The 20,526-nt window shown below is 35.6% G+C and overlaps 1 protein-coding gene across 5 annotated transcripts in view; it reads right to left on the minus strand.

Annotated features, from left to right (window-relative positions):
- The window catches only part of LOC127834131 (sodium/hydrogen exchanger 1-like), a 76,699-nt gene that overhangs the window by 29,401 nt on the left and 26,772 nt on the right, over window positions 1-20,526 (minus strand). For all 5 annotated transcript variants that reach the window (XM_052359760.1, XM_052359761.1, XM_052359762.1 and 2 more), the window contains exons 10-15: window positions 17,590-17,783; window positions 17,040-17,135; window positions 14,571-14,692; window positions 12,560-12,642; window positions 11,737-11,865; window positions 11,210-11,302 (exon numbers count right to left, since the gene is read on the minus strand). In XM_052359760.1, coding sequence (XP_052215720.1) covers window positions 11,210-11,302; window positions 11,737-11,865; window positions 12,560-12,642; window positions 14,571-14,692; window positions 17,040-17,135; window positions 17,590-17,783 — 717 coding nt within the window. The remainder of the gene's footprint in view (window positions 1-11,209; window positions 11,303-11,736; window positions 11,866-12,559; window positions 12,643-14,570; window positions 14,693-17,039; window positions 17,136-17,589; window positions 17,784-20,526) is intronic.

The following is a 20,526-nucleotide window of genomic DNA, read 5'->3' on the forward strand; positions in this document are numbered from 1 at the left end:
TAATACACTTAAAGTTTTTAGATGTGTATTTATATTCTTTTCCTACGAGACATGGTTTACTGGGATATACACGTAATAGGATGAGTTGTTTTATTAAGTGCGATCAGTTATCATTTTCTGTTTGAAACAAGCATCATAAAATCGATTAATTGTATAATAGAAACACATAGCATATTTTTATTATATATATTTATGGTTTTGAATTCATGTTGCATTTTATTATGTTTGTTTTTTTAATTAAAAAAGTGTATATCCTATGTACTGCAAATGACATTAAGTCTCGTCTTATTATCTACCATGTTGTACTTTATATAATCGTCTAATCCATAAAAAGTATTATGGATATGTGAATAATAAAGCACAAAAATATAGTACCACATATAAATGGGGGACACACCTTCATATATTGGCAATACACCTCATTTGTTTTCTTATTTCATTCAAAAGTGTAAGCTCCCTTTAACAGGCCTACTTTTATTCCCGCATCATATTACAAGCTTAATGTTTACAGCACACAGCGGTAACATGTTACGAAACTGCGACTAAATTGCATGTTAAAACCCTCTTAAAAATGCAATAATTTATGTCAAGGCCTCAATTTCATTGTGGAAAAGTATACCGTACTTAAGCATGGCCTACGTGCATGTTAGCGCTGAAAACATGACAGTGCGCCGTTAGTTTTCAAACAAACATTTGAATACGTATTGTATCTTTGCAATCTGATACAACGCCCGCGAATGGCGGTCTGATAAAATCGATATCCCAGCCAAGCCTGCTCTACGTAAATATATTTTGCATACCATCAGGCTGAATATAGTTTCTTAATTGTCCATGACAACAGGAAGATAAGTATCGAATGTGTAGAATTTCCAACGACTAACCAAGAGAGTATTAACACTTAAGAACAATTAAACAGGTGCATGCCATGGTGGTCTGATGTGTCATTATGCAAGGATATTTAATACGTGTTTCTTCCGATCATATTATTTTCCTGCCATTGTAAATGTTTTGTAATATGCGTTGTATTATACATCAAGCCTTTTCAGACAACTATTTGTATGATCAAGAATAAGGAACATTCATGAACAACACGCTTTACATTGTAGTTAAGATCTTTAATCCTGTTACTTGCAAACGCCTATGCGCCAGTAGTTATGTGAATCACATTATATTACATGTTAACTTGTATAAACAGCCATTGTATTTAAGTAGGTCATGGTTGTTTTGATTGCTGAATATTTGCTTGGATAGGCTTCTTAAGTTTCAGGCGCGATTATGTAAATTGATTATTTAAGTCTAAAATAGTGTTCAGGTGATCATTTTCGTCGTAATTTTAAAGCTTTTTGGTAATGCGATCATTTTAAGTGTGGCAGTTAGAGCAGGTATAAATACCAAATGTTTCAATGCATATTTTGCCAAAAATCATGATAAAGGTTTACCACTGAAAACTTCACGTATCATTGCCTTCGATACGTATATGTAAGGCAAACGTATAATGGTGCTACGATTACAACCTTTTGGTAATTCATGACACGCAAGGAATTTTGTAAGAATAATGTAATGACAGTGTTCTTATTTTCTTAACGTTATGTTCAACACATGAATTTGCGGGGTACAGAATTCGCGCTATTTCGATTGCCAATGTGCTCCTGTGGTCTTTATCTTTAATACCCAGTCCATGTGAAGAAAAGCTACTTATTTTAAATCAGAACACTCGTTTAACCCTTTCCCTATCAGCAAAGTGGAAATGGCTACGTGCAAACAGCATAAAACCAGAACAGCCTGCGAGAGACTCGCAGTCTGTTCAGGTTTAATGCTGTTTGCTGCTCATCAGTTTCTAATGTTTGTAGATGAAGGCTTAAGAACTAGAATCGAGTAAGAAAGGTCTTAAATTAAATATAACTTTCCAAAGGACTACAAATGCGTGAAAATACGTATCTAAGTGGTAAAGGGTTAAATAGAAGCCTATTATGCTTGTTCGATGTACATGTATACACGTCAGTTCTAATGTTTAGCGGTCCACTTCTACATCTATGTTCAAATGCGGTCGTGATATTGAACATAATCAGCATCATCATCATCAGCAGCAGCATCGGCGGCGGTGGCGGGGCGGCGGCGGCGGCGTGGTCGTCATTTTCATCACCATCATCATCATCATTTGCATAATATACTTCACGTGTCTGAGATATATGTGGTTCCATTAGCTGAAATACAATAATGTTCTGTGAACAGCAGTATTTGGCATACGTACGTGTTTTTTTATGCCCCCCGAAGAGTGGCATGAAGTTTTTTAACTGTCCGTCAAGCCGTCCGTCTGTCTGTCTGTCCGTCAGTCCGTCCGTCCGTCCGAACACTTTATAATTGGTCATAACTTTTTCAATATTGAAGATAGAAACTTGATATTTGGCATGCATGTGTATCTCATGGAGCTGCACATTTTGTGTGGTCAAAGGTCAAGGTCATCCTTCAAGGTCAAAGATCAAATATATGGCTTCAAAGCGGCGCAGAAGGGGGCATTGTGTTTCTGACAAACACCTCTCTTGTTAGTTGTTCGCTTGCGAACAATTAAGGTTAAGAGCTAGTTTTGCATGTCGGTCTGCTCTTAACTACCCTAAGAACGATGACCACCGCATCTGCTTGTGCACACTGATTAGCCTGTTTATGCTTCACCACTGGTACACTGCAGACAGTGAGTGTGTGTATGTAATCAATAGTGTTTAACAGCCTGTGCGACGACATTGGCCAGTTTGTCATTGAAATCTGTACATATTGGCTGCGTTCAGGGAAAACGGGGCCTTATGTATGTCCAATAAGTTGTGTCCTGTGCACACTGATTAGCCAGTGCAGTTCGCACAAGCTAATCAAGGACGACACTTTCTGATTCTATGGTGTTTTTTGTTTAAAGACAGTCTCTGGTACTGGGTTGACAATTTATGCATATGCATTAAGCCCTGTTTTCCCAAGAGGCTGCAGTCAGTATACAATACACTAATTGTTTCAGTAATGAAGGAACTGAAACAGCGTAACGGTAACGATACAGTGTGTTTAAATTATATTTTATTTAGAGGAATTGTCCGAACGTAGTTAATCTACATTTAATAAACATCATGATTTCGGAACTTGTAATCAGTTTCTATCCCAGGTAAATTATAGTTTATAAGATTTTTCGCCGAGTGACTCAGCGTTATAGCACCAACAATTTCCTCGGCATCATGCCGAGGCGTGCCGCGGCGTGTCTCGGCGAACAGACACGGCGACCAGATGGTCGATGCCGAGTCGACTCCGCGAACAATTGATGTCGTCAAACTCCGCGGATCGCGGAATTTGTTGGTTTTGCGTGAGCTGTACTGTATATTCTGACATTAATATTCTGACATGGAACATTAACGGATGGACTAACAAAAACTGCTTACCGAGAAAGGAAATACTATTAAGATTGAATATGGATATAATATGCCTGACCGAAACAAAGCTAAGAAAAAATGAAGTACTTCATTTAGAAAATTACATGACTTATTTATTCAACCGAGAATCATTGAAACAAAAAGCTACGTTTGGTTCGGGTGGTCTTGCTATAATACTCCTGAAAGATACCTTTATGAATGATTACTATGTGACGTGTTTAGACAAGTCTTTTGAAGGTATTCTCAGTTTAAAACTAATAGATAAGATATCGTCTACTGAAACCATCATAACTGTATGCTACTTACCACCGGAAGGTTCAGAACGGGGCCAACATGTTGGATGAATTTTTTGACCAACTTACAAGCCTTGTATATCTGAATTCTACTGCAGATTGTCTTGTGTTCTGTGGAGATATTAATAGTAGAATTTCGGACTTAAACGACACCATTAGTAACGTAGACAGCATACCCCATAGAAAAGCATTTGATCTCACAAAAAATAAACATGGCGAGTCATTTCTGGAATTCCTACGCGAGAAAAAACTGTGTGTACTAAATGGACGAATTACACCAGCAAGTGACAACTATACCTCTATCTCAACAAAGGGCAAGGCAGTTGTGGATTATGTATTGTAACCCAACACACAAACATTGAATTGTTTAAAACATTTGAAGTGCACACTGTAAAGGACTTATGTGTGAAGTTTTCTATAAAACCGGCAAACGGTTTAAATATGAATCGATTCCCCCTGACTTTATAGACAGTAACAGATTAACAATGATGATAGATCAAATACAATGCTGCATTGGCAATCAGAATGATGTGGACTTATTATACCGTTCTTTATGTGACCTATATTACAATGAACTTATCAAAACGGTGGACTATAAGTGCACATAGAAAACGCTGAAAAAATCATTTCAAAATAAATCAAAACCGTGGTGGGATAACACTCTTGACGACCTATTCAAACAAGTGAGTGAACTTGAACATAACTTGTTGAAATGCTCTGGAAATAAACGCGAGAAACACAGACATAGGCAGTTATATAAGGATAAACAAAAGCAGCTTGATAGGGAGATCAAAAAGCGCAAACTCGAGGAAATCTGCACAGAGAATCCCAAAGAACTTTGGTGCCACATAAAATCACTTAGCCCAAAACAAAGCTCAACAATACCCATGGAGACATGGGGTTTTGGGTGCGATGGTTGGACGGTATTTCAAACATAACCGTTTTTAAAAAAAAAATGGGGGGGGGGGGTATAGTGTGAGGGTGTGGTGGTAATTTGTGAGATGATCTTAAAAAACAAAAAAACAAAAAATCAAAAAAAAAAATTGGGGGGGGGTGGAGTGGGGGGTGGGGTGGGGGTATAGTGTGAGGGTGTGGTGGTCATTTGTGAGATGATCTTAAAAAAAAATAAAAAAAAAAAATAAAAAAAAATTAGGGGGGGGGGAGGGGGGGAGGGGGGGGGAGGGGGGGAGGGGGGGGAGGGCACGGGGGATGGTTTGGGTGGAGTCTATTGTGGTATGTCAGGTAAGAGTAGTTTCATCAAAGTATCAATCAAATCTAATCATAAATAAAGAAGTTATGGCAATTTTAGCAAAATTTAATAATTTGACCTTGAGAGTCAAGGTCATTCAAAGGTCAATGAAAAATTCAAGTTGCCAGGTACAGTAACCTCATGATAGCATGTAAGTATTTGAAGTTTGAAAGCAATAGCCTTGATACTTAAGAAGTAAAGTGGATCGAAACACAAAATTTAACCATATATTAAAAGTTACTAAGTCAAAAAAGGGCCATATTTCCGTAACAATGACAACCAGAGTTATGCAACTTGTCCTTTTACTGTACCCTTATGATAGTTTGTGAGTGTTCCAAGTATGAAAGCAATATCTATGATACTTTAGGGGTAAAGTGGACCAAAACATAAATCTTAACCAAATTTTCAATTTTCTAAGTATAAAGGGCCCATAATTCCGTCCAAATGCCAGTCAGAGTTACATAACTTTGCCTGCACGGTCCCCTTATGATAGTTCATAAATCTTGCAAGTATGAAAGCAATAGCTTTGATACTGTAGGAATAAAGTGGACCTAAACACAAAACTTAATCAAATTTTCAATTTTCTAAGTATAAAAAGTGCACATAATTCTGTCAAAATGCCAGTCAGAGTTACATTACTTTGCCTGCACAGTCCCCTTATGATAGTTAGTAAGTGTTGCAAGTATGAAAGCAATAGCTTTGATGCTTAAGGAATAAAATGGACCTAAACACAAAACTTAACCAAAATTGTCAATTTTCTAAGTATAAAAAGGGCACATAATTCTGTCAAAATGCATGCCAGAGTTATCTAACTTTGCCTGCCAAGTCCCCTCATGATAGTAAGTAAGTGTACCAAGTTTGAATGCAATAGCATTGATACTTACTAAGAAAAGTGGAACTAAACGCAAAACTTAACCAAAATTTTCAATTTTTTAAGTATAAAAAGGGCACATAATTCTGTCAAAATGCACGCCAGAGTTATCTAACTTTGCCTGCCCAGTCCCCTCATGATAGTAAGTAAGTGTACCAAGTTTGAATGCAATAGCATTGATACTTTCTGAGAAAAGTGGACCTAAACGCAAAACTTAACCGGACGCCGACGCCAACGCCGACGCCGACGCCAAGGTGATGACAATAGCTCATAATTTTTTTTCAAAAAATAGATGAGCTAAAAATGGCAAGGCATGTGGTGAAGACCTACTCCTGTATGAAGTGTTAAAAAATGAAAACTCATACAAGCTCCTCCATGAACTCTTGAACAAATGTTTTATCACAGGGATAACGCCCGCGTTAACCCGCGTTAAGGTCATCGTCCATCATTAAACCAATACCGAAAAGCAGCACAAGCGACCGCTGTATACCGCTCATCTACCGTGGAATAAGTCTAATGCCGGCGGTAAGCAAAATTCTCTCAAGCGTTTTAAACAGCCGCCTAACAAAATATCTGGACTCTAACGATATAATAGTGGACGAACAAACGGCTTCAGGAAACTGCGTTCCTGTACAGACCATCTTTTTACACTATGTTCTATCATCCGAAATAGAAAATTGCAAGGCTTACCGACATATGCATGCTTTATTGACATGATGAAGGCCTTTGACCGGGTTGACAGAGACTGCTTGCTGGCAAAACTATTATCCGTCGGCCTTCAAGGACAGTTCTATAATATACTGCGACATCTGTATAGCACTTCTCGTGCAAGGGTTGATGTTAATGGGCACATAACGGACTACTTTGACATAGAATGCTCCGTAGAACAGGGAAATAAAATTTTGCCTACCCTATTTGGGCTATACATAAACGATTTAGCCATAGAATTGAAGTGCATGAACTTGGGAATCATGATTAACAGTAAAAATATATGCATACTTCTTTACGCGGACGACATTGTTATCCTGAGTGAAAACGAGGAAAATTTACAGAACATGCTGAATAAAGTGAGTGACTGGTGTTAAAACTGGCGCATGAAAATTAATCCAACAAAAACGAACATCGTGCACTTTTGAAAACAAAGCCAAAATAAAACTGATTACCTCTTTAAAAAAGGAGACGATATCATTAGTGTAACACCGAGTTATAAATACTTGGGTTGTGTATTGACCGATACGCTTGACTTCACGGAGACAGCAAATATATTAGCGGCATTGGCTGGTCGCGCACTTGGTGGCTTGTTAAACAAGGCTAATGCATTAAATGGACTTACATTTAACGACTTTACAAAACTCTATGACACCAGTGTCATCCCGGTGATGGACTACAGCTCTGGGGTATGGGGGTATAAAAAATACGCAAAATGTGACACAATACAGAACAGAGCCATCCGGTCGTTTCTAGGCGTCCATAAACATGCGTCGAACTTTGCGATACATGGCGATACTGGATGGCAAGCGCCCACAATGCGACATCACTTGAACATGCTCCGCCTATGGGACCGTCTCGTCAAAATGCCAGATGACAGAATTACAAAGAAAGTATTTTTGTGGGATCACGCACACAGCCACGGATGGTGTTCGGACGTGAAACGTGTTTTTGAACAATTAAATTTACTTGACCTGTATGCTACTAAATCCATGAGCAACCTGTCGCTGGACAATTTGCTGTGCCATGCTAAAGAGACATTTACACGTATATATGCTGACCAATGGCAACAAGATCTCGTATCCCAACCCAAGCTCAGGACTTTCCGGCAAATTAATCACGAACTTGGATGTGAAAATTATGTGTCTATGCAACTACCAAAGCACTTGAGATCTTACATTGCTCAAATGAGAACAGGTACCTAGCCCCTGCGGATTGAAAACGGGCGGTTTAGAAACTTAAAAATCGAAGAAAGACTATGCCTTCTGTGTAAAGAACCCAATCAGGTCAAAACAGAATACCATTTCTTATTTGAATGTCCATTCAACCTTTGTTTAAGATTGTATTATTCTATAACTGTGTATCAAATATTAAACCAAACATAACTAACATCCCGTATCACGAGAGGCTAGCATGTATGCTGACTGATAAGAGACTTATTTATAAATCTGCATTGTTCATTCAAGATTGCTATGTGAAACGATCGGAAGCATTATATGTATCCGACATAAATTAAAACAAATCATTATGTAAATTATATTACCTATGTAAATACTATTAGTTATTTCTACATGAACTTGCAATACTATGATTGTAAGTCCACTTGTTAATAATTGACACAAGTTATTGATCTAAACTATCAATGTTTATACTTTAAACAATTAGAATCTTTTTATTATCATGATCTTTCCTGCACTATTTTGATGTGATTTTATGACTACACTGATAACATGTCAACTCAGTGACTCGTAAGCCATTCATATGGCTGGGTAGTACAATGTTTTGTATATATATTTGCTAATAATACTATTGATCGTATTATTGCTGTAAATAACAATGATTATTTATGTACTATGCGTCACTTTAATAAAATATACAACTACATCTAATCATAACTTATTTCTGTAGTGTAACAAGCATTTTACCCTTTACCTCTTAGATTCGTATTTTGAAGCATTTGTAGTCCCTTAGAAAGTAACAATTCATTAAAGACCTTTCTTACTACATTCAATTTTTAAAGGCTTCATTTCCAACCCTTAAATACTGATAAACAGCAAACAGCATACAACCTGAACAGACTGCGAGTTACTCTCATGCTGTTCAGGTTGTATGCTGTTTGTACATTGCCATTTTTACCTTGCTTCTGAGAGGGTAAGGGTTAAAGGAAAACAACTGAAATTCTTATGATATTTTATCACTCTTATTAAATATTTCTGTTCCTTCAGATTAAGATTATTATATTTATTTTTCACATAGCCATTTTCTATTTTTTCTGTAGTGTAACAAACATTTTACATTGATACAAAGACACAATATATTTCTGGAAATGTGAAGTGCAATTTTTGAAATTTTACATTAAAAAAAACAACTGTAAATTTTCTCCATTAAAAGTATACTTTAAAAGATAAATCAATTTTAGTTAAAAAAAATTGAGACAGGAACCATTGGTTACAATGAAGTAAATTGATCTTAAGAGATTAGATAGTTGTGTCAAGCTGTAGAGATCTATATAACAACTATTAGACTATGGCATTACTCCTCAAATGTATTCACCAACCAATTCTTAAACTTAAGAATAGATCGTTCCAGAATCGATAAATTGACCGCCGCCATATTGTCAGTCACGTGACTGTCTGCCATTACACTTCTGCTAACTTGTGCGAGTCTGTGATTTCAAAAGCTAAAGATGTAGTGAATACCCGCTTCGCCGATCTCGGATAAATAAATTACTTAATTAATTATTTTCAGGCTATTATCACATTTTTGTTGTTAAAATGATTGTTTGAAGTTGAGATTGATTGTTACAAATAAAATGTTTAAAATGCTTTCATGTATTTGTTTTTGTGGGTGTAATCAAGTGGTAATCATCGGCGAAAATTTGCCGGTTCAGTCGCTCATATTAAGTCTTTGATGAGACTTTTTACTTGTAACTTGTTACAAACAATTCATGCATGTATTGTTGTGTAGCCGCAACATCAAGCAGATTATATTTAAATTAATACTTATTAAAGATTCTCGCGGAATTAATTACCGCTAATTGTGTGTAATTGGTCTTAATTGGTAAATCTCTATATTCTAAAATCATAACATATTATATTAAGTATGATAGTTTTGATACGCCTTCCTTTTTTTTTCTTGTTCTAATTGAAATCAGAGATAAAAAAATTGTTGTTTGGATTTAAATTAAATTTTGTGAGCTGGAATCATGTCAGGTAAAAAAACGAACTTTTTATCATGAGAGAGTGATATTGATCTTGACGATCTTTTAGGTTATTATATGGAATTATAATGAAGAGAATGTGAATATATCTAGTTGAATAGATTTTCATCTTGGACTCATTTAACAGCTATACAGCTAAAAATACTAAAAATGTATTTTATAGGTCTTTGCAGTAACGCAAAACATATGAATAACGCTAGTGTGATAAACAAATGAGTGATAGAAAGTTTTTACGGGGTGCATTTAAAATAAACGTACAACAAAGCCCTATTAAAAGTGAAGTACATGATGGTATTTACATGTAATTTTAATTTGATGGTTTTGTACAAAGAATGACGCTATTGAGGAATATTAACATACAACTGAAAAACACAACTTCACATTATGCAAATTGAACTGTGTACTCATGTATATTGAAAGCTCGTTATTAGTGAGTATGAGTGACAATTATATAACATTTTAACACACATATTTTATTTGTTATATTATGCCATGTATTACTTAGTCATGCATCAGTATTTGTTAGTATGTATCTATTTGTTTTTATTTTACCATGATGTGTGTATCAGTACCAAAATAAAACTATATTTATATACATATTTTTTTTAAACATTTTTTACCTCTGTTGGTGTCAAAGGTAATTTCTTGTTTTTATGATGTCGTTTGTGCATGCCGTAACATTAAATCTTCATACGGAATGACGTAGTTTTAATTAACCGATACCCGCTAAATACGTTAAATATTTTTACGTAAATTTTATAATTATTAAATACTTTATTTTTTCCTAAATTTAACGGGCTAGTATCTTTACGGTGTACAATTTCTGATATTCTATATTGGACATAACTTGGAATGCAAAGGCTTACATGATTTTAAGATTGATGCAAATAATCAAATGAAAAATATTGCATTTAATTGAATCAAATGCTATTTTTAATATGTCAATGTGTTAGTTTTCCTAGACAAATACCTAAAAATGCATGTTTTTCAAATGTAACATCTTCCCTGGCAGAAAAACTTTATTTCATACCACCAAGGTCATGTCATGACGGCCTTAGAATTAAGAAGGAATTAATCCGCTGAATAATCGGTGCTCTCTTACATGTATATATGTTACCGGTTGTTAGCAGCAGTATAATGGCGGACACGGAGGGTATTCAGGGGAGAAAATTGGGTAATGACTAAATTCTGGAACGGTCTATAAAGAACAGATCCAAAACAAAAAACTTCAGAATATGAAGATATACAGGCCTCCAGTGAGGCTATTATTATTATTTTAAAAAATTGTTCTGAACAAAAAATAATGTTATTATTAGATTTAAATGCCAAATAAGACTTATAATGCATCTTTTTATAGAAAAGAGTAGTTTTAAGAGTATTCTTTCTTCTTAGACTTAGTTTTATATTTCGTTGGTAAAAAGGAGTCCTGTATTACAACTATAAGACTATGTCCTAACTGCTCACATGTTCGTTGAGTTCCTGGTACATCATCATGTCCTTGGTGCTGTTGTCAAGGGAGACGCGCATTAACTTCACCAGAAACTTGATGGTGCCACCCTGTCAAATATACACGGCAAAATGATTTGAGATACTTACTGGAAAAATGTGGTTGTATGCATGTCCTTAACCCTTACAGTGCTGGAACCGAATTTTGAAGGTCTTTGCAAACAGTTTGGATCCAGATGAGACGCCACAGAACGTGGCATCTCATCTGGATCCAAACTGTTTACTATTCTGATAGTATTCTTTGAAAAAAATCGAAGAAAATGCTAATTTTAAAAATTCAGCAGACAACATTTTAGCAGATGACAAATTACCCAGCATGCAAAGGGTTAAAGTGTTGTCCCTGATAAGCCTGAGTAGTCTGCTGATCTGGGATAAAACTTTCCACATCAACAGCATTTCCACTAAAAGTGACTTTCTTTTAAAAAACCTGTTACTGGAGTTTCACTTCTTGATATTGAAATTTTCTGTTTTCAGTTTTTTTTTACCTGAATGAACACCGTGAAGAATATGATGAAGAGCGTTGCCGTGACAAACATTTCCTTCATGGGGAACTCCTTGTTGTCAAGCAGTGCGACCAATGAGAAGCAGACGGCACCACGCAGGCCTCCATAACTCTGAAAGGTGGAAAGCAGACATCTTCACAAAAATGACTAACCAAGCAACATCCTGCCAGCTGGTTGTAAAATAATTTTCTCCAAACAAATAACAACATTTTATGAGCACAGACTGACAGACAAACCAATGACAGACAAAAACATTTTTGAAAAGTACAAAAATCTGTCTCTTTACAGTCTCTTTCATTTTGTGTTGGCGTACTTTTCTCTTTTTTTGACCTTTCATATAATATTATTTATTACAGATTATCTATTTCTGATTATACCTGTGTTTATCACAGAACATTTATTTGTAATTATCCCTATGTTGACTTATTAAAATATTATTATCTTTGTTAATTTTGGTCAAAGGTTTTATTTCCCTTCTAGAAGTTTTCTAACATTTTTTTTTAGATAAAACAAGCAAAGACTTTTACCCAGAAAATAAACCTAAGTTACTCAGAATGCCATATTTGACAGGTAAAACAGGGATCAATGCTTGTGCATTTAGTATAATCCCATGGACATTTTCAGCTTACATCGAAAAAAATTTTTGTTTAAATTTAGTCTCTCCTTAGCAAAAATCCTATTTTGGCCAAAAGTGTCTTCCCTGATTAGTCAGTGTGAACATGCTAATCTGGGACAACTTTAAAGATACATGAATCAACCCACAATGAGGCTCATCTGAAACTAGCTATTAGAGAAAGCCACTTACAATCATAAACATCTCATCCAGTTTGATCTTTCTCACTCTGTATTTATCACAGCGGTTGATCAGGAAAGATATGACGAAGACAACTGGAACACAAATTTATGTACCATAAATACTCAATAACAAAACACAAATGTACATACTGTAAATACTCAATCATGAAAGCAAGTTAATATTCTGTAAATACTTATTCATGAAAATTAAGTTTACTTCTGTAAATATTCATTCATGAAACAAACATTTACCTACCCTTTATACTCAATCATGAAAAACACATTTACATACTGTAAACATTCAATAATAAAACAAAAAATTACATACTGTAAATATTCAATCATGAAACAAACAATGACATACTGTAAATATTCAATCATGAACAACTAATTTACATACTGTAAATATTCAATTATGAAACACAAAGTTACATACTGTATTTACTTAATCATGAAACACAAATTTAACAAGAGATGTGTTTGTCAGAAACACAATGCACCCTATTACACCCCTTTGAAATAAAATTTAAATATATCATTTGGCAGGTTTAGAAATTATCTCCCTTTGAAAGCTTATTACTTCCCTTGGATTGTATTTTTGGACTTTTGACCTTGAAGGATGACCGTGACCTTTCACCACTAAAAATGTGCAGCTTCATGAGATACACATGCATGCCAAATATCGAGTTGATATCTTCAATATTAAAAAAGTTATGACCAAACTTTAACGAAGGGTTAAGTTTTAGGAAAGAAAAATACAATGATATTTGACCTTTGACCTTGTAGAATGACCTTGACCTTGACTTTTCACCGCTCAAAATGTGCAGCTCCATGAGATACACATGCATGCCAAATATGAAGTTGCTATTTTCAATAGTGCAAAGTATCAAACTTTAACCAAGGTTAAAGTTTATGGACAGAAAGACAGACAGGCCAAAAACAATACACCCCCGATCATTTGATCTGGGGGGCATAAAAAGCGTAAATATTCAATCATGAAACACAAATTTACATACTGTAAATATTCAATCATGAAACAAACATTTAGGCAGCCTATATACTCAATCATGAAACACAAGTGTACATACCATAATTTCTCAATCATGAAACACACATGTAAGAAGGTTAACTGCTGTTATATATATTTAAGCCGCCTTATAAAGAAATGGGTGGTCTTATGCCATATATAACCATCATAGCTCCAAAGCTATCTGCTCATTCGCACAGAATGGTCAGCAGCAACTCTGTCTGTTAAAAAGACAAGGAAAACTTTATGCCTGACTTTATGATAGACAGGGCAGCTCCTGATCAGACTGCGTAAATGTGCAGGCTGGTAAAAATGCTTCGCAGGCAACATATGGCATAAGACCCATTTTTGCATGAGGCAGCTGAAATGATTGAAAGACAGCAAAAATCTAAACAAACCAAAACCTTTAGTGTGCTAAATTTAAACCTTTATATTATAGCTTGATTCCTACAAAAACCTACAGCTTATTGAAACGCTCTTTAGTCTGTTTGCTGAATAATCCAGTACTTGGTGTCTTTTGGGGAAATCGAAAGAACCATCCAATAACAATGTGGATTGAACCTGTGATCTCCTGGATGCTAGGCGGACATCATATATATTACATCTTGGAGACCTTTAGGTATACTTGAACCCTACTCCAACAATGGCGATCAAACCCGTGGCCTCTAGGTTGCTAGGTGGACACCATATTCATAATGCTGCAGCAACAGTTTTATGATTATACTGAAGAACCTGTTCATAATGCCTCACTCTGTGAAAAGGTGATTCAATGCATGTGCTTAAAGTGTCATGCCAGATAAGCCTGTGCAGTCCGCACTGGCTAATCAGGGATGTTACTTTCCGCCTAAACTGTATTTAAGCCAGGAAGAGTGTCCTTTAACTGAAAAAAGAGTTCCTTGATTAACCTGTGAAGACTACACAGGCTAGTCTGGAAAACACTTTCCGCACATGCATTCAACTCCCTTTTCACAGAGTGAGGCACAAATGTACTTACTTATGAACCTGTACACGATACACAGCAGGAGTGACCAAAGAACAAAGCCAGTGTTCCACTCATGGCGTTTGTTGACTGTCTTGAGGCCCAGGAACAGGAAAATGATGATCTCCGACGTGTTACTGGGGCACAGAGAAAAGATTATAGGATTAACTCTTAACTGCTTAGATACACATCTTGATGCGTTTGCAGTCCCTTAGAAAATCCAATTAAATTTAGGACAGATACTGATGAGCAGCAAACACCATAAAACCTGAACAGCCTGCGAGTTGGTCACAGGCTGTTCCGGTTTTATGCTGGTTGTCTCGATAATTTTCACTTTGCTTAGGAGCCAGAAAAGGTTAAGTAAATAGGAAAATTGTTAAGTTACATTAAGAGTCTCCGAAAAGAAATATAATGGTCCCAGTTGTTACTGGGGTATAGAAAAAGGTTCACAAGACAAAAAAAATGTTGCTGACTAATCTATTAACAAGGAAATAATATTGGTGCTATTCTTAGACCAACAAGAAGGCCAGAGCGTGATGTCCCCAAAGAACTCACATAAGTTCAAGGTACAATACTCATCGAAGACTTGAGTTGGTGAAAATTTTGACTCCACTAAATTTACCCAGATCTGCAAATGGCCTTTGACTGTCAACGTTAACAAACTAACCAAGTTTAACCAAGATAGAGCCATACATGAAGCTTGGAGAGTGGTTATATGGGTTTTCTAAGATGTTTGATACTTGCTGACCTTATTTGAAGACACATGTAACCAAGAATCAAACTTGTACAAGAAATTGTAAAGTTAAACATTCTAACAAAGTTTCATCAAGGTCAAGTAATAAATCAATCTTCTATAATGGTATTATATCTTCTATAATGGTATGACTTTTTTTTCAAAGATTTGACCTAGTGATCTAGTTTGTGCACCATATTACCAAAATTTCTAACTGGCCAAGATATTGTCAAGATAAACATTGTGACCAAGTTTCATGAAGATATACAGTACAGCCAAAGCGGAACAAACGTATTTCGCGATCCGCGGCGGCAAGTCGAAATGAGTCGATGCCGCGTCAGTCGTTGAAGCCGCGTCAGTATGCGGCGGCAAGTCACATTTCGCCGCAAAACTTCGCATCTGTCCGCCGAGGCATGCCGCGATCCGCGACATGATGCCGAGTCGATGCGCATCATGAAATAAAAAATCTTTTTAAAATTATAAGTTACATGTAGTTGACAAATTTTGAAAGAACAATTATAATAATAATTAAAATCATAATAAATTTATTGTGCGCGGATTGTATTAGCATATACATGTAAGCATAGTTAATGTGTCTGGCCAATTATTAAGTTTGTTTCCCGCCCGTAGCGTATGTATTTCACACATAAACAAGGTCACGTAATTATGTTTTCGCACATACAAGTGGTCAAGGCTCCAGCATATGGTGGATTTATAAATTAATTGCATGTTGATTCCGCTATTATATTTTAGCTGAGAAAATTAGCAGTTTGAAGCCACATCAATAATCAAGACGGTGACGACGTATTTGTAGTTTTGTTAATTATCAGCTTATTATAACTATTGTTTGAATATGCGTATATAAACACGTTTTATTTTGTTCATATTATACAGTTAATATTGCTACTAATTACCCGATAATCCCATATATTCCAGTTTTAAAGCAAATGCTGGTAAATATTTACGATACACAAACATTCTCGATATTTCCTTAAGTATCAAATACATTTTGGCATTTGTTACTAATTATAGAGATGATGAAATAACGTCTAATCGGGGCGTTTTTTTTCCCATTGAACACGCGATTTACGCCTGACGTGATGTTCATGTATTTATACAACACAAAATACACCCAAACTTTCCAAACGACGTTCTACATGTCTGCATAATTTTCGCGCGCTTTTTATGAAACAAAGGATATTTTAGCACTGTTTATTTGACGCTAGAATTTGCCAAAGGACGCGTTAGCATTAAAATTCGGAAGTGTGTTTCGGATTACAGATTTAATAATGATAATCGAACGAAACAAACAGTTGCGCGTAATTAATTCTACACTACACATACATGTATGTACATGTAGGTGGATATCTTTTCACTCGATCCGCCGAGTACGTATGCGGCGAATTTACTCCGCGAAAGTACGCGAGGTAAATACAGACTCGGCGTCGTTGCGCGGATCGATGCCGAGTGCCACGGCGATACGCCGCGTGAACACACGATTCGGCCGCCGCGGACTAATAATCTGGCCGTGGCGTAGCCGCGGATTATGTTTGTGCCGCTTTAGCTGTACTGTAGTCATAAATGTGGACACTATATATGTAACAAATTCTTGCTAAGATTTGCCCATGTGATTCAGTTTTTTGGACACACAAGACTCAAAGTTAGACTCGGCCTAGATATTGTCATGATAAACATTCAGACCAAGTAAGATACATGGGGGCGCGCTATACATGGGAACATACGGTATTTACCTGATAACTTTAGCAAAGAACTTGACACATAGTTGGGACTTGTTTGTAATGTTATGTAGAGCGTATTGCATCTGCATCAGCCCGCATCCAATGATGCTGAAAAGGACAACAACAACAACAACAAATGAGATCTATTATGCATGTAAACAAAAACATTAAATAATTGATAAATTGCATCTGCAAGTTATATGAATGTAGTTTTTATGTTCAATTGGTTACTTATTTGGAGTTTCTGTAAGGAATGGTAGATTATTGCTTGTTGCATTATGAAAATGTGAGTAGACCATAAAATAAGGACCAAATTGGATTTTTTAAAAGGAGCTGAATTGCATAATTCTTTCATAAATGTTACAAAATATGGATTTCTGCAAATTATTATGCAAGAAACATATGGTTTGAAAAACACATAGGCGCATATCACTATGCAAATAAGTGTCTTAATAATATAAATTGTTGTGCAGTAAATGTTAATTTATATGGAATTTGTAAGAAATCTAAGGAAATAAGAATGTTTCGCCTGCAAGATTCAACAATGTTGTTTGTTACCAACCTAACAATGCCAGAGAAATGGAACATTTCCGCCAGTATGTATGACTCGTATGCAAATCCAAATATGATAATCGGCTCAACAACCTTGACCGAGCTCGTGTACTTGGTGATGAATGACGACAACAGCCCAGAGACAACACCAACTAGAAGGCCGCCAAACACGACAACAAAGAACTTTACTATACCCAGCAGTATCTGTAAATGGAGAAATGGAGAATACTAAGTTAGTGTCATTGTGAACTTGAATGTATCCAACAAGTTGAAGAAAGGTTTCTATAGCAAGATTTGATACATTTTACATTTTAAAATTTAAATTGACTACAAGTCTTAATTGCCATTGACCTTTAGCTGAGAGTGAAAGGCAAAGAAATAGTCCCCTGTGTACAAGAAGTTGCAGTGTAAAGCCTGGTAGGCATGTAAAGCAAAAGTTTACATGACGCCTAGAGGTTCCTTTTATTATATCATGAAGCTGTAGCATAAATCATTTATTCATGATACCTTGGTTTGAAGTTAGGGATTATAAACATTTTATAAACACTTAGAAGTAGGGAAATTTCCACACATTGGAACACTTTTCAAGTTACTAAGAAGATATTTGCAGTAGATTTTCTTTGCTAACAACAGGCATCCACTGACAATAATAAGTTTAAAATTCATCTGGAAGCTTTTTGTGCTCAGTTGGGAAAGCTTATAGACAGGGTCTTATGAGTACATTTTTATAAAGTAATGTTATGTTAATATTCATGCCAATTTGCACAACAAAAATATGTATATGCATGATCACACATTTTTACTTGTGACTTGTAACATCAGGATGCAATGATGGTATACAATTACTGCATGCAAAATGCAACAATTTAGGCACAATATTATTTTGTGAGTTGAGTATATATTTGTACAAAACACTTGCAAAAGAAATATTAACTTTTTAAAATAGATGGTTTTAACAAAATTAGAAATACAGCCATATGTGACACTACATAGTGTGATGCCCTGATTTTGACACTCCAGCTTATTAAGATGTTTGTCTAGTCCCTGACACTTAAAAGATTTATCACCATGATGCTTGTTACATAATTTACTAAGAAAGTTGCAATTCTTGTATGGCCGAAACTTTGCATCAGTTATCCCATTCTTGTCCAATTTTAACAACACTTACTTTAAAAATGTTGTTAACACCTGATTGATAGCTCTCATGCAACGACCTATTACTAGCTGCTAACTGCTACCAATATAGATATTATTACTTAAAAAGCACACAGCTTTTTGTTATACAGCCCAACATAACTAATATCTCGTGCATCATACCAACAGAGATTTAAACAAGCCCACACAAAGCAACATACACAATAAGTTTTTATAATTTACAAACAATATCCCACCCCCATATATTTGGCCTCTGACCTTGAAGGACGACCTTGACCTATCACCACTCAAAATGTGCAGCTCCATGAGATACACATGCATGCCAAATATCAAGTTGCTATCTTCAATATTGCAAAAGTTATGGCCAATATTACAGTGTGATAAAAACAAACCAACAAACAGACAGAGCAAATGTCCCCCAGTCTATATAACAATATGTCCAGTATAGACTGGGGGACATAAAAAGTGGGAACCAATTTTCTTATTTTTGAGTGGGACCAATATTTTTAAATTTTAGTAACAGTGACCTTGCTCTTGGTGCATTAACAAATGTTTTATCACTATACCATGTTTGGTTAATATAAATTATTTTTTTTTACTTCACTGACAACAACCATTTTACACCATCCTCCTGCCTTTCATACCCCAATCTAATAATTTTTACTTCACTGACAACAACCATTTTACACCATCCTCCTGCCTTTCATACCCCAATCTAATAAGTAGGATTTTCATCTTTATTAACACTCTATCGATTAGAAATAAGAAGATAATCTGTCCATTTGAACTAATTTTGCAAAATGTGAAATTAAACGAAGCCCTTGCTATTTCTACACTGAAAGCAGCTTATAAGCTTACAAATATCTTCAGAATATGCATGGGCTGTATACAAGCAAATAAAAAGCATCAAAATCAGCATTATATGGGTAATCTATTCACAAGACCCTTGACCATTTCAAATGTAATAAAGAGACAATTAATTTGCTGTATATTATTTTATCTGCTTATAATCAATGATAAGTTTAAGGTTATAAGCACAAAGGCGTGCCGCAGTCACATACTAATCAGAATCTTTATATCTTTTTCTTGTAAGAGATACAATGTTACATACTGTGAAACCATTATTATTCGTCAGACATTAATTTTCGTCTTTTTCGTCCTTCGACCGATGGACGAATTCAAGATCCTAATGAACAATCATGTCCCATATTTGAAACAAATAAGACTGAATTACCGTAGGCATGAGGCATTTAAAACCAGCGTAATCCACGCATATACACAGGGCTCGAAATTAACACTCGCACACTCGCAAAATGAGTGAAAAAAAGATTGCAAGGTAAGTTATAAGCCACTAGTATTTTTGCAAATAAAGAAATAGTGAAAAAAAACGAGTTATATTGCTAATTGCGTTCGACGGCGTGAACGCTAAACCGTAGGTCAATTTTTTGAACGTCCGAATACCCATATGCGGAAGCGCGCACCTTGTTTGTAGACTGGTATACTTATAGTACAGATACCCGGATGGTATTGGTACAAAGAACATTAAACAGTCGACTATTAACACTCAAATTAAATCCGGTTTTGACACAAAGGGGTGGGTGTACATTATACAGTGTACTGACAACTGGCATTTTCTGTAAAACGCGAATGCAATAAGGCTGTATCGAATGCGTCGACTTCGTTTAGGTATAATAGTGTTGATTAGCGCTAATTGTTAACAACTTTATTACCCATTGTGTGTATTGTGTTTTTCAGGGGTTTTGCAGATTATACAGCCAACACGCGGCGAATA

This window comes from Dreissena polymorpha, chromosome 6 (assembly GCF_020536995.1).
Source record: "Dreissena polymorpha isolate Duluth1 chromosome 6, UMN_Dpol_1.0, whole genome shotgun sequence".
In the NCBI taxonomy this organism is placed as follows: domain Eukaryota; kingdom Metazoa; phylum Mollusca; class Bivalvia; order Myida; family Dreissenidae; genus Dreissena; species Dreissena polymorpha.